Below are 14329 nucleotides of genomic sequence, written 5' to 3'. Positions count from 1 at the left end.
TCAATTCTTTGTTAATAATGAAATTTGAAAACCTTAAAATGTTTGTTTTTGGCTGATCTTCAAATAGTAAAATAAGCAATAAAAACAGCTGAACCAATTTAAAACTTTTAAAAAAATTTTTTTAAAGTTACACATGTGCCGAGACTCAACCCAGAGTGATATATAACTGACTGAGGATTCAAGCCCCCCTAAAAGCAAAACTTGAATCAGCAGCTTTGAGAAAAAATTAACAATAGTGATAGCTTACAGTGGTTAGCTGTGAACCTAAAGACTAGAGATTTTTTTTTTTTAGAAAGTCATTATACTTCTTGGTGCATTCCACAGCAGGAAAAAAAATTATGTTGGATTTAACATGTACTTATATTAAAGGATGGGTGAGTCATTTTCTACTTCAAATCCTGGCATGGATGATTGTCCAAATTCATCACCTAAAATGCTGCTGTGAAAATCAGTATTGTGATTATAATACATCTGAAAAGTAGAAAGGCAACAAGTGATCTGAAGAATTCTCAATAATTATCACTGAAAAGCATTTGCTGGGTCAGTCACTGGGCTGGCCTCAAAATTATTTGCAATTAACTATTCCTATCACCATCCTTCCTTTTTCACACAATAAATTACCAGCCAACAGAAATAACATGGAGGCAACACAAATGCGACCTAAAAGTTACTAGGCAAACTATTATAACTTCAAGTTAAAAAAACAATCAGTTCCTTGAATTGTTGATTCTGGAATTTTCTCTGTAGAAATTTTCAGATGAGATGACTTTCGTGTAGATTTGGGTTTTCAGCTGACCTTCCTTTACTCTCACCATCCGTCGAACCCCCATAGAAGTAGAAGGTGCACTTCAAGAAGGCCAGGGGCAGAGAATGCTGAGTGTGGCTTTAGGAATATAAAAGTGAAGTTTTTCCTCAGCCTGAGAGAAGAGGAAGAATCAGGCTGAATATGCCCTTAGGTATGCCAGTGGTGTTGTCCACTAGCTACTTTGTTCCTATCATTTCCTCCCCCAGACGTGTCCTTATCCATTTGACTCAATTCCCCTCTCTCCTGCACAAGGTCATGGAAGTACAAATAATTAACTGCTAAAAACAGCTTGTAGGAAAAGGGGCAACAATGTTATTGTTTAGACATACACAGGTACATATAGAACCGTCAGCAATGTATGACTATAATGATGTATATAAAGGAGAGTTGGATCTTCGTTCTTCCTTACTTTATATCCTCAGGACCTAGCAAGTACCTGGCCTGAGCTGTTTCTCAAACATAAGTGTGGAGTGTAGGATTGGAAAACTAATTCCCTTGATTTTATTTTCTACAACATCATTAGCCCTCTCTGCCCAACTGGAGATAAATTTGTCAATCCTAACGGGAGACATTTAAAAGGGATTTTTTTTTAAACTTTTATTTTTCCAAAAATAGGAGTGACTACTGATGATAAAAATAATAGCAGGCAAGACTATTTTCAATTTTATTAATGTTTAGCTGCTCAAGACAGAGCACTGTCCTAGGCGCCTGTTACTTAGAATATTGATGGCTGTGGAGACACGATTTCTGTCCTTAACAAACATAGTATAAAGGAGAATGACAAAATATTTTAGGACTCTGTCACGCATGATAAACTATGAATGAAATAAGGTCTTTAGTGCCTTTCTTTCTCTTTAAGAAGGCCAAGCTTGTTTTTAAAAAGTGGGGCAGGAGACACTTCTGTTCTGCCTTTCTTTGGCAACAGACTGCTCCTCTGCACTTGATTGGGCCAAGGATGTTGATAACTTCAAAAGAAATGCCTCGCTGTGCCCAGCCAGGTTACATTACACAGCGAGACCAGGCCAGGGCTCTCATCTGTGTTGTGGTTGAGAGAGATGTGGCACAGTTCTATGATTCTGTCATAGAACTGTCACACAGCTAAAAACATGATCCACTTCTCCCACCTTCTCTGCTGCTTCCAGAAACTCCAACTGCCCCCAAAATAAGGTTCTGTAGTGCTTACCAAAGTGACAAATTTGTTTAGATGGGAGGTAACTTAATGTGTGATATATTTCTCACCTACCTCCCACTCTCCACCCCCACACAAGCGCGCTCCTGTTGAATTCTAGGTGTGAACACCTAGATATTTCGCTCTGACTCAACTTTCCGTTCTCATATTTGATAAGATTGACACAAATGAATACATTTGATAATATCCAACTATATATTTGAAGCATATCTTAAAGGTTCAATAAGTAGATTAAGGAGATAAAAGCACAACTAACAAAATATTTTTCTCATAAAAAAGAAACACAATTGAATCCGCTTGGCAGATAGCTAACTTCCTGAGTGTTTACTCCATCACGGGCACTTTTAATTGTGTCTATTAACCCACATTAATACTGACAGCAGCTCACGCTTTAAAGATGGGGAAACTTAAACATTGAGAGGTTAAGTAACTTGCCCCAAGTTTCACCCAGCAAAAGGCAGAGACGTGTTTTGAATACAAGTAGTCTGACTCCTAAATCCGATTATTAACCTCCATGCTATACTGACTTCGAGAAAGTGAATCTAAAGTACTCCTGATGTATTTAAAATAAGATGTGATTTACCTAAAATATACCAGCCTTTATTGGAGCGTTAAGTGCTGCTTAAAGCAAGATATGCCTGTGGAAACCAGTGCTGTAATTTCAGGATTTTCCCTCTAACTAATGAAGGGCATTTTCTTTGCAAGAGAATCAAGCACAAAATTGTGCAAGGATTGAAAACGCTCTCTGAGACCATGATTACACCCACTTTGGCATGCTGTGTCAAGCACCCTGGGCATAAGGAAAGAAAAGCAGGCTGGAGTGAACAGTTACACATTCACATTTGAGCCTCAGCCATATATGTGGGTTAGTTTCCAAATGGACATTTACATAGCCTTTATGTGGATCAAGTCGGTGTTTATTTGCCAGTCGTGTTATTTAGATCTAGGAAAAAGACAGCATGACCCCAGAGAAGTTTCACAATGATAACCTAACTAGGCTCCCTGACTTACTTTGGATAAAGGGGGCCCCAGAGTGTTTGATAAACACAACCTCTAATAGGTCATTGATTTTCAGGAAGCAGCAGTCTCTATAGTAGGTCCCCATTGGGACTTCTGGACTGACATCCAATATTTGCTATTCCTCTTACTGAGATTTGGAAACTCGCAGTAGGTTCCCTGTCCTGACTTGTGGGGGAGCGGGGGAGAAAAAGAGGAACCAGAGATTATCTTGGTGAAAAATCTAGCTTTTATTACATCACCTAAAGTAGCACAACCTGCTACACTAATGAAATCGTGTTCTTGGTTGAAAAGGGCAATTGTTAGCCTGACTTTGTGCTCACTAAAAACGTTCTCCCAATCCTGTTAAATTATTGCTCTCATTTCAGATTTTTATGGCTGTGCAGTTTACCAGCCCTCATTTCTTTACATTTCATTCATTTTCCTTGTATTGATGATTAATGGAGGATGTCGAATGTTAGAGTGAGCAGGCATCAGCGATTGCAAGATCATAATTAGTTTAGCTGACGAGGGCCTCTGATAGCGCTTGCATCTGGATGGAAAAATTACCCTATAGGGAACTGGCTGCTCACCAGGTCTTTTTAGTGATACATTGTGAAACACCCGATGAATCAAATGCCCTTTCAATGCCAAGAAAGTGTTCCAGTCTTGAAGCCAAAATTATGTCTGCAGAAAGCTTTCCATTTGAAATGTATCAGAGTACAATTATAACCATTGTATTTTCTTGGCAAGGACACCACTCGTCTACAGTATGGACTCAAGTTAAATAAATTGCCTAAATTTTATGAATCCCTGAAATTTTGACTTATAGTGTTTGTAATTTTAAATTTATAATCAAATTGGGTTCCAGCAAGACTTTTTCCACTCCTTATCTAACATGCATATTTTATCATTAAAGGCTTTGCTTCCTAGAGAAAGGAGAGCGGCGTTGCAATTCGGGCTGCCTTTTTTTTGCAGCAAGAGAATTCCATTTCCTGCCTGTTAGTATTTGCGCCTGCAAACACAGCCTGACTTTTGTTTCAATGAGAAGTTTAATGGAATCATTACTTGATAGCAAGAATGGAACAAGCAATACTTAATTATCTACTTTTAAGTATTCTTAGATTATTTTTGAATCGGGTGGTTACGGAATTCAGCCCATTAAAATCAATTTGTATTCGGAAATGCTTGTGATTTCCAAGACTGAGTCAAATGAAATAAATAAATAGCCACTGATGGGACTATGTTGTCTGGCTCAAGCAGGCACCTCATAAGAGTTCTCATTAGTAACACTGTACTTCCTGTTGGCAGAGGTTTCTACTGGGCCTCTCAGCTTTGGGAAATAGAAGGTGTTCTCTTTCAGATTTGACAATTGCAAACCAAAGACTAGAATTGAGTGTCTTAGATTCTCTTGAACTTATGTTATGTGAATGACATACGAAAAGCCACAAATCAGGTTTAATTTTAAAAGGTTTACAGGCTGCGTTTATTCCAAGCTTGACTAGATTTTAAAGCGCAGGTGGCAAGCACTTCTCCTTTTCCAAAGTATATTAAACATATTGCCCTGTTCTGTCTTTTGACTTTTGTTTTGACACTTTTAAAAGGTATATTTTAGGGTTCAGCATTTAGGAGCCGTCATTAAAGGCACAAAATCCAAAGTTCAAAAAGTTAAAGCTGTTTCTGTGAAAAGCCTTTGGTGTTGCACACACCTCATCCATCACTGTAGGGTTAATTATAATGAAAATCAGTGGTGCCTATTAAACACAATTGAACCTGACCTCATTATGGGCAGTGTGGTTTTATACTGTCATTGTTGCTAGTCTAAAGACAAAACTCCTGGGTTGATTTGGTCTAACTCCACTGATCATGTGACTCACCTCTGACCCTGTGTTTTTTCCCCCCATTTCAGAGGCGTAGAGGCTCGGGTGTTTTCTGTGCCAATTGCTTGACCACAAAGACCTCTCTCTGGCGAAAGAATGCAAATGGCGGATATGTATGCAATGCGTGTGGCCTCTACCAGAAGCTTCACTCGGTAAGAACTTGTTAGACTGCTTCAGGAAAAGCTTTATAAAGCAGCCCAGTCTGTGGTGTGATAAGTACCATTCCCTGGCTTGCAGTGCCTGCCCCCGCAGAGTTTAATACAGTCACTTGGAGTGCACAAGTGATTTATGGTGAAATGGCCTTAGATGTTATGGGGAGATACCTTTGAGATCATTAGTAATGCATTATGCTTCTTTTGATATAAAAGAGGAAAATGATTGATTCCTGGGAACTTCACATAACAGATAGTTGAACTACTAGTTATCAGAATTTGGTAAAATTAATTTAGGTAGAAAGGAGTCCTCTTCTTAAAAGTTCAAAAATACATAAAAAGTTTCTTGTTTGTTTTTTTTTTTTTAAAGAGGACTCTCTCTCATGTTTGGTATAAATATAGGACAGGGAAAGAATGCTTATTTTCCAGTTTACCTTTGGAATTTGCAAGTGTCATCTTGGCTGCTTTGGGGGCTGGAGGTCGGGCCCATCCAGAAGAGCAGTTTTGAACTAGGACCCCAGAATGCCAGCTGTAGCTGTAGTCCTTCCAGTGGATGTTTAGGTGAGCTTATCTGAGGGCCCAAATAACACACATCCTCCTAGAGTAAGGTGCAAAGGTGCTTTATGTTTTAAGATCTCTGGTTGGCTTCTTTCTATGGCTCCCTGATGTACTTCCAGTAATTTCTTCTCAAATTTTAGTTAGAATCCTATACTAAGGATATTTTTTTTAGTTGAGAAAGTTTATCTGCTGACAAGAGCTACCTTTAAAAATAGGAATACCCCATTTAGTAAACAGAAGTCTGGTTCCTTCTGCCTTTTTCATTTTGTTTGGCATTTTCCCATAGCTCTTAGCACAAGCCAAGAAAAAGATGATGGCTACGGGGAATACAGTTTTAGACAAACGTCCTTATAGATGGACCATTGGAAGCACTCTTTAAAACATGCATGCTGCCAACAATACTAATTGGTGGTAAACTGTAAAACCTTTAGTGATTAGCATGTAGCTGGTAGAAGGATTCTCCCCACCACCGCCATACCACCTTACTTTGTTTAAACCTTCACCATTTCAGCGTAGCAGTAAGCTTGCATTGAATGAGGACTGACGTTAATGATTTTAATTGAACTCTGGCCAATCATAGGCCAAGAATTAATTAAACTGCTGCGTTTCCAGGTTATGATAATTTAACAACTGTGATATAAAGTAAACTCTCTTTGTTCACAGTTACCTTAGTATTCATATGTCCGGATGATGAGATGTTTTCAGTTTTGCGTTTTTTTTTTACACCGTAAATTGAAGTACGTAAAGGTTATGCTCACATTTCATGTCAAAGACTGCCACAAAAGTTATGAAGGTTTAAAAAATGTATTAATGCAAATTTCCGGTTTCTTTATAAGATTGAGATTAAAGACTGCATAGTTTTATAATACAAATATGAGCTCTTTATAAACCTGAACATTTCTGAACAAAATAAATGAACATGGCATATCCCAGGGATGTGGCAGTTTCGTTCTGAAACCAGTCATTGAATTGTCAATAACAAATGTGTTGTCTTTCTTTCCTTCAAAATAACCCTTGTGATAATAGAAACATTCCAAATAGAATTTATATTTATATTTTGTTTGATATATAAAAGATATTCCCAGGGCCAGCCTGGTGGCATAGTGGTTCGGTTCACGCACTCTGCTTCAGCAGCCCGGGGTTCGCAGGTTCGGACCCCGGGCACGGACCTACACACCACTCATCAAACCATGCTGTGGCAGGTGTCCCACATATAAAGTAGAGGAAAATGGGCATGGGTGTTAGCCCAGGGTCAATCTTCCTCAGCAAAAAGAGGAGGATTGGCAACAGATGTTAGCTCAGGGCTAATCTTCCTCACAAAAAAAAAAAAAAAAAGATACCCCCTTGCATTAAGATGCATCCTTTCTAGGAATAATTCACAAATTACGTATTATATATATTCATATTTTATGTAGAAATTATTTCCTGATTTCAATAATCTTTTAGAAAATCAGATTTTAGTCCTTTTAAAGAAATTTTTAATCTGTCAATATGCATTAATGTATTAAACTTATTGTTTTGATTTTATAAATCAAAGTTAGAGCTCTTATTGCAAGTAAAGTTTTTATTATAGTCTTATCTATGGGTTTTAGTCATATAATATAAACACCTGTTGAACGTGTACATAAATACCAATCATATAATGCTTAAGCTGAATAAAATACTTAGGCTGAGTGAAAGTCAGCATTCACTTCAAGTACAGAGTAGAAGGACAGATCGGATATTTGAACCAAGGCTACACATGGATTTAGACTTTCAACAGAAAACAAATGCTTCACCTGTTAACAAGTAAAATCTTCCATAGTAAATATAAAATAATTATTAAAGGAAGAGACATAAAAGTGAGAAGTTTAAAAACAACTCCCACTGATGTGGCTTTGATTACCTAATATGTTTCCTCATGATTCTGGCAGTTTCTCTTTGATTATTTATGCTCTGATGTTTAATATTTTATATTCACGTTTGCAGTTCTTTAGAAAAATGTACCTATTAGTCAGTTTGGGCTGCCGTCACAAAATAGCATAGACTATGTGGTTCACACAACAGAAATATATTTTCCCACAGTTCTGGGGGATGGGAGTCTGAGATCATGGTTAGTTCTGGTGAGAGCTCTCTTCCTGGCTTGCAGAAGGCCACAGTGTCCTCATTTCACCTTCTTTACCTCCTAAAGACCATATCTCCCGATACAGTCACATTGAGGGTTAGAGCTTCAATGTATGAATGGCGGGTGGGGGCTAGGGGGTGCAGAATTCAGTCTCTAGCAATGTATAATTTTTCTGCACTTGGCATCAAAACCCGTCTCCCTTGTTATTATGTTGACATCTTAGTGCATGACTCAAAAGTTGAGAAATAGTTCAGAAAAATCCTATTTCTTCAAGTAACTTTCTGCACAGTTTTATCACTAAATGATGCAATTCCGAAATCTGTTGAGTTTGGAAAAGCTATTTTCAAGTAGATTCAAGTTTCCAGTCCTCCCAGCAAAGATGGGCATGATTTAATTAGGCTAAAATAGTGCACTCTGGTTACTTCCTCTGATCCTGCTTAGGGCAAAAGGAGGAGCTTTAGTGAATCTATAACATAAAGCCTATCCTTGCTTTGAACTGAAGTGTGGTTTATATTTGTGAGGAATTAATGCATTTGAATGTATTTCTTAATGTTTTCCTTTTATGTATTGTGTGTGTGTTCTCCGCAGACTCCCAGGCCTTTAAACATCATTAAACAAAACAACGGTGAACAGATTATTAGGAGAAGAACAAGAAAGCGCCTTAACCCAGAGGCACTTCAGACTGAGCAGCTCAACAAACAGCAGAGGGGTGGCAGTGAGGAGCAGGTCAATGGAAGCCCCTTAGAGAGGAGGTCAGAAGATCATTTAACTGAAAGTCACCAGAGAGAAATTCCCCTCCCAAGCCTGAGCAAATATGAAGCCCAGGGTTCATTGACTAAAAGCCATTGTGCTCAGCAGCCGGTCCTGGTCAGCCAAACTCTGGATATTCACAAAAGGATGCAACCTTTGCACATTCAGATAAAAAGTCCTCAGGAAAGTACTGGAGACCCAGGAAATAGTTCGTCTGTATCTGAAGGGAAAGGAAGTTCTGAGAGAGGCAGTCCCATAGAAAAGTACATGAGACCCGCGAAACACCCCAATTACTCACCACCAGGCAGCCCTATTGAAAAGTACCAGTACCCCCTTTTTGGACTTCCCTTTGTACATAACGACTTCCAGAGTGAAGCTGACTGGCTGCGGTTCTGGAGTAAATATAAGCTCTCCGTTCCTGGGAATCCGCACTACTTGAGTCATGTGCCTGGCCTACCAAATCCTTGCCAAAACTATGTGCCTTATCCCACCTTCAATCTGCCTCCTCATTTTTCAGCTGTTGGATCAGACAATGACATTCCTCTAGATTTGGCGATCAAGCATTCCAGACCTGGACCAACTGCAAATGGTGCCTCCAAGGAGAAAACGAAGGCACCATCAAATGTAAAAAATGAAGGTCCCTTGAATGTAGTAAAAACAGAGAAAGTTGATAGAAGTACTCAAGATGAACTTTCAACAAAATGTGTGCACTGTGGCATTGTCTTTCTGGATGAAGTGATGTATGCTTTGCATATGAGTTGCCATGGTGACAGTGGACCTTTTCAGTGCAGCATATGCCAGCATCTTTGCACGGACAAATATGACTTCACAACTCATATCCAGAGGGGCCTGCATAGGAACAATGCACAAGCGGAAAAAAATGGAAAACCTAAAGAGTAAAACCTTAGCACTTAGCACAATTAAATAGAAATAGGTTTTCTTGATGGGAATTCAATAGCTTGTAATGTCTTATGAAGACCTATTAAAAAAAATACTTCGTAGAGCCTGCCTTATCCAACATGAAATTCCCTTCTTTTATTATTCTTTCTTTTGATGAGTTGGTTACCAAGATTAAAAAGTGAGACAAATGGTCAGTGAGAAAAAAATGGAAGATGGTAAACAGTCGTGTTTTGGAACCTAGTAAGTCAAAACCATCTTGGTAAATGTGTACTGTGGAAATGATCCATAAGAAGTATCACCAGACTATAATTATGATGTTTGTAAAGAAAGAGATCAAAGCTGTGTAGAATTTGAAAGGGTTTACATATTATAATACTAAAGCAGTATCGGGCTAGCCATTGGCCCATTTGTTCAAAAACCCGTAAATTGTTGCATAAATTTAGAAGTATGAAATCCTAGGCAGATGAAGAGAAATCTAATCTCCAGGGCAGTGAAAGGAAGATGGCGCCCTCTTACATCAGTCTCCTCTCATTGACCATGTTTCAGATTTAGACCTAGAAATGTGAGCTGTGGTTAGGCTTGGTGAGAGAGCAGCAAAAGAAGTGACAGATGGTGGCACAAAGTTTTTGGCCAGCCCTGCCTGTACATACACATGCACACCCTCTCTGATATTTTAGTCCTTTAGATGTTCAAATCCTCCTTTCAAAAGGAGTCCTTTTGTTTGCAATTTAGGTTCCTTTTGTTCAAATATACATGCATTTTTAAAAACAACGTCCTCTGTGCTTATGTAGTAATTTTGTTTTAGCCAGAGTTTTCTTTCTTGTATGTGATGAACCAGTTTGGATTTGTTTTTTAAGCCTCCTCTTGGTCACTAATCTCACTTGGCAGATTATAACTAAAGGGATCCCCTCAGTTCAAAAGACTAGATGGATACAAAAGTTCAGACCACGAGCTTAATTTGCTTCGAACACATGGTATTTCTCCACAAGGTAACCTGCTGTATTTATTTATTTTTTTTTTTTGGTTAAATATAATTTCCAAACTTCTTTGTGGTCAGGCAGCGTCTAAGGTTACGTTACCACAGACTGACAGTTGGTACATGTACCAATCATTCCCTTCATTAGACTTATACAGGTTTAGTTAAGTAGCATTAAATAGGATCCTTCGAAGTATTTCTTCGTAGTACTTTTAATACTTAAGGCTTTGTAAAACTATCCATGAAGGGAAAGCTCCTCAGCATAACTGCTCAGGGAAATAGGGCTAAATAACTGAACATTAAATAATTGGTTAAAGGTGCTGTTAGTCGAGCCTCAATGCTTGCTACAAGGATGTATGTACAAGGACTGACTTTAATAATTTGCATTATATTGTCCCAACCAGTAGTTTATTTTTTGCCACGGAGATGTAGAAGATATTACAAGCTACTGGATGCACTGTCAGATTAACTTATTTCATTAAAGAAGTTGGGAGAACAAATAGGAAAAAAAAACTTATTTTTCTAGTAAATATTAATGTATTACATTTCAAATAATGGTGCCTGACATATTGAATAATTATTTTCTACAGTGTACGTATGCAACAAAGATATTCCATCATGCATTAGAGTCAGTTCTGGCTCTGCCTAGCTGTTTACATTTGCAAATGTAGCAAACAAGGTAATGAAGCAACTATTTCTATTGCGGTAGATATCTTTTGTGTGTGTGTGTGTGCATTAAAGTTGTAAACGGTAACATGAAACAAATGAAAGTTCTTGATATAATGGTATGGAAAACAAGAAGGAAATGAAAATATTTTTATGCCTACTTAGGAAAAAAAGGGTAGCACTATTCATTCCAAGTACTTTTTTTTTTTAATTTTTAAGCTCTTAACTCACATTGTTATGCTTAAAATGATAAACATATATCCTCTTTTTATTGCTTTGTCTATGTTTCAGATGAAACATTTCAGAAATTATTTTGATAAGTGCTGCTGGAATCCGCGGCACTGATGTTTTTATTGCCTTCTGTAGTCGCATCCGCACTCCAGTTTTACATGAATTTGCAGTGGCTTTGTATTGTTTTGTTTTGTTTGGGTTTTGTTTCTTTTTCCCAGTGCCAGGTCTTCGTTTCTTCAAGTTGGATGGCAGGTAGAGTTCAACTAGTTCATGACTGTTGTAGTGAATGACGTTAAAAATGTCTTTCTGGTGTTGTGTTGTCATTTCCATTCTTGCATTTTCGTTTTCATGTTAAAAAAAAAAAAAAGAGAGAGAGACAGAGAGAGAGAGAGAGAAAGAAATCAGGACTAAGCCTTCTGCTTCAGTTTCATTTTTCAAGGGCCCTATTCTGATCTCACCTGTCGCGTAGCTCTCCTATTCACATAAACTGAAATAGAGAGGTGGAATGAGGAGCTTTGACATTCAGACTAAGTGATGTAATTTATCTTTCTTAGGAATTTTGATGAATGCATCTCAAAATATACAGGCAGACTTGAGAGGTGGCAATTAAAAATCCAAAAAAGAGAGGAGATTTCCCAAACAACAAAACAATATTTAATTTTCTTAGTAAAAAGACTAGTAACAAAGTACACTGTGGCAATCCTCAAGGAACGTTATATGTGGACTGTTCAAATCAGCAAAATACCAGAAGTTTGGTTACTTGGGCAATATTACAGGTATGACTTTTTGAGCAAAACTACTCCATAAGCTGTTTCTCCGTGTGTCAGATACAAATAGGTTGTTCATTGTGGGCATTTATGCCTTTTTTTTTTAATCTGATTTTTTTTCTCAGACAGACATAGTAGTAATGATTAGCATTGGAAAATGCATATCACTATTCTTGGAATATTTATGGTCTACTTTCATTAGAATTTTCTTGGATAGCATTGACACAATAGATCTTATTTCATTTTCTTTATTATTGATTATTTTATTTTCATTTTTGTTTTCATTATTATACATATTTTGATGGAGAAGAGGTTGGGCTTTTTTAAAATGATGAAAATTTATTGTAACACTAAAAAACCCCTTATTTTTTGACTTAGGAAAGTCTTTTTGTTCCAGCTCTCAAAATATTATAAAAATGGTTGGTTGTTATTTTTATTTTTATTTGGTTTTAAGATTTCTGAATCATTTTGTCTTCATTTGTGATTTTAAATAAGTTGTTTAGGTACTTAACCTTATTTTGTGAGGACGTTCAAGATGTTTTAGGAATTTCCCATCTTGGAAAAGACTTCCCCTGTGATGAAAACTATATGCCAGCTAAAATTGTATGCCATTGAAAAACTGTAAGTCTTTTAAAATTACTTGTCTATATTCTAAATCGAGCTTTGGATCAAACTTTAGTCCAGGACAAGCTCTTGCATTCTCATTCTCCCTTTTTTCACTCTTTCTCTCTTCATCTCTCACCCATATATTCATATTGTTGTTTGGGATAGAAAGATCGTAAAGAGCCAGCCCACCTTGGAAGGTTGTGGATTAAGAGACACTACACGACTAAGTATATGAGAAAAGGATGGAGCTCCAAACGTTCACGCGTTGACTCTATAGTTCAAAAGGAAAAGAGTGTTCCCATTCTTTCTACATGACATATTGAGATGTTCTTTTAAAAAAAATCAACTTTTAAGATAGTGATGTTGTGTTCTAAACTGTTCTCTTTTAGTAAAGGTAGATTTTAGAAAACAAGCATGGGGATTCTTTTCTAAGGTAATATTAATGAGGAGAAGAAAAAAGTGATTATTCTTAACAGCTCTTTGTTGAAGCCTGTGGTAGCACATTATGTTTATGATTGCACATGTGCACATAATCTATTATGATCCAATGCAAATACAGCTCCAAAAATATTAAATGTGTATATATTTTTAAATGCCTGAGGATATACGTTTTTCTTAATAAATTGAAGAGTATCAATACTGCTATTAAAATAATTTTAGCCTCCCGCTGTGTGGCTGCAAACATCACAAGGTGACCTGTCTTGAGACCCCTGAACTTCCTGCCTGTTTAGTTAGTGAGCATGCCCGCAATTCTAGAGGGGGAGTATCTGTCATCCAGTGGTGGGAGCATGGAGTAAAGAAAACTGGTGCTCAGCTTCCGAGCTGTGTGGCAGCCTTTTGCCTGAAGTTCATATGAGCTCACATCTTCCTGTCTTTGGGTTGAGGGCCGTGACAAAAAGTGCAAGGCATCTTTTGGTGAGCAAGTAGCAAGGCGTCTTTTGCTGACTGTCCTAGATCTCAAGAGAAAATGGTGGAATCGAAATTCAACCTGAATATGAAACTAAATATGCTAACCAAAGGTAGGTACTCTTAGGTAGAAGTCGATCAGCAGGCAACTGTTAATGAAAAGAGGGTAGAAAGACATGCATCGGGACTTCGAAGGGCTGTGTTATTTTCCCAAAGAAAGACTTGGCCAAGGGCAGAAGGCATGGCTGCTTTGCAGAGCACTTGCTTTCGTTTTCCATTACTGTTTCATAGACGGACTCACATGTTCCTGATAGCAGTGCACTTGTTTAGAAAGCATCTGGTTATTTGCAGTAATTAGGACCTCTGGAAGATGCTAGGGCAGAAGAGCATCAAGTCAGGGATGAAGAAAATGTGAAATACAACATTGATCCACACGTGGAAACTGGATAATGTATGCTCGTGTGTTGTTCTCTTGAAAAGAAGGGTGGAGCTATGAGCTTCACTCCATCCTACACCAGAGAAAAGCAAGAGTAACTTTACATGGAAGTAACATTTAGCCCTCATCAGAGGGAGTGGTCCTTCAAGACCCATAGTCCCAAAACTGGATCCTAATTTCACCCCCGGTTCTTTTTCATTAGATGACCTGCAGCAAATCAGTTTTTCTTTTTGTGCCTCAGGTTCCTCACCTGTAAAATGGAAAAAAATATATTAATAATAATAATAATATTAATAATAATAATGGTAATGTAGTACTTGTTTGTAAAGCACTTTGAGATCCTTGGTTGAAAGGCACCATGGGAGTGCCAAGTATTATTATATGGCCAAGGGGCTTATTTAAACTCG

At 37.7% G+C, this 14329-nt stretch overlaps 1 protein-coding gene across 5 annotated transcripts in view; it reads left to right on the top strand.

Moving 5' to 3' along the window:
• TRPS1 (transcriptional repressor GATA binding 1) overlaps positions 1-12359 on the top strand; it is a 249904-nt gene extending 237545 nt beyond the window's left edge. For all 5 annotated transcript variants that reach the window (XM_058564815.1, XM_058564818.1, XM_058564817.1 and 2 more), the window contains 2 exons: positions 4900-5022; positions 8273-12359. In XM_058564815.1, coding sequence (XP_058420798.1) covers positions 4900-5022; positions 8273-9334 — 1185 coding nt within the window. In that variant the 3' untranslated portion in view covers positions 9335-12359. The remainder of the gene's footprint in view (positions 1-4899; positions 5023-8272) is intronic.
• The last annotated feature ends 1970 nt before the right edge of the window (positions 12360-14329 follow it).

The sequence above is a fragment of the Diceros bicornis genome, chromosome 21 (assembly GCF_020826845.1).
Source record: "Diceros bicornis minor isolate mBicDic1 chromosome 21, mDicBic1.mat.cur, whole genome shotgun sequence".
Taxonomy (NCBI): Eukaryota; Metazoa; Chordata; class Mammalia; order Perissodactyla; family Rhinocerotidae; genus Diceros; species Diceros bicornis.
This window is presented reverse-complemented; position numbering and strand designations above follow the sequence as displayed.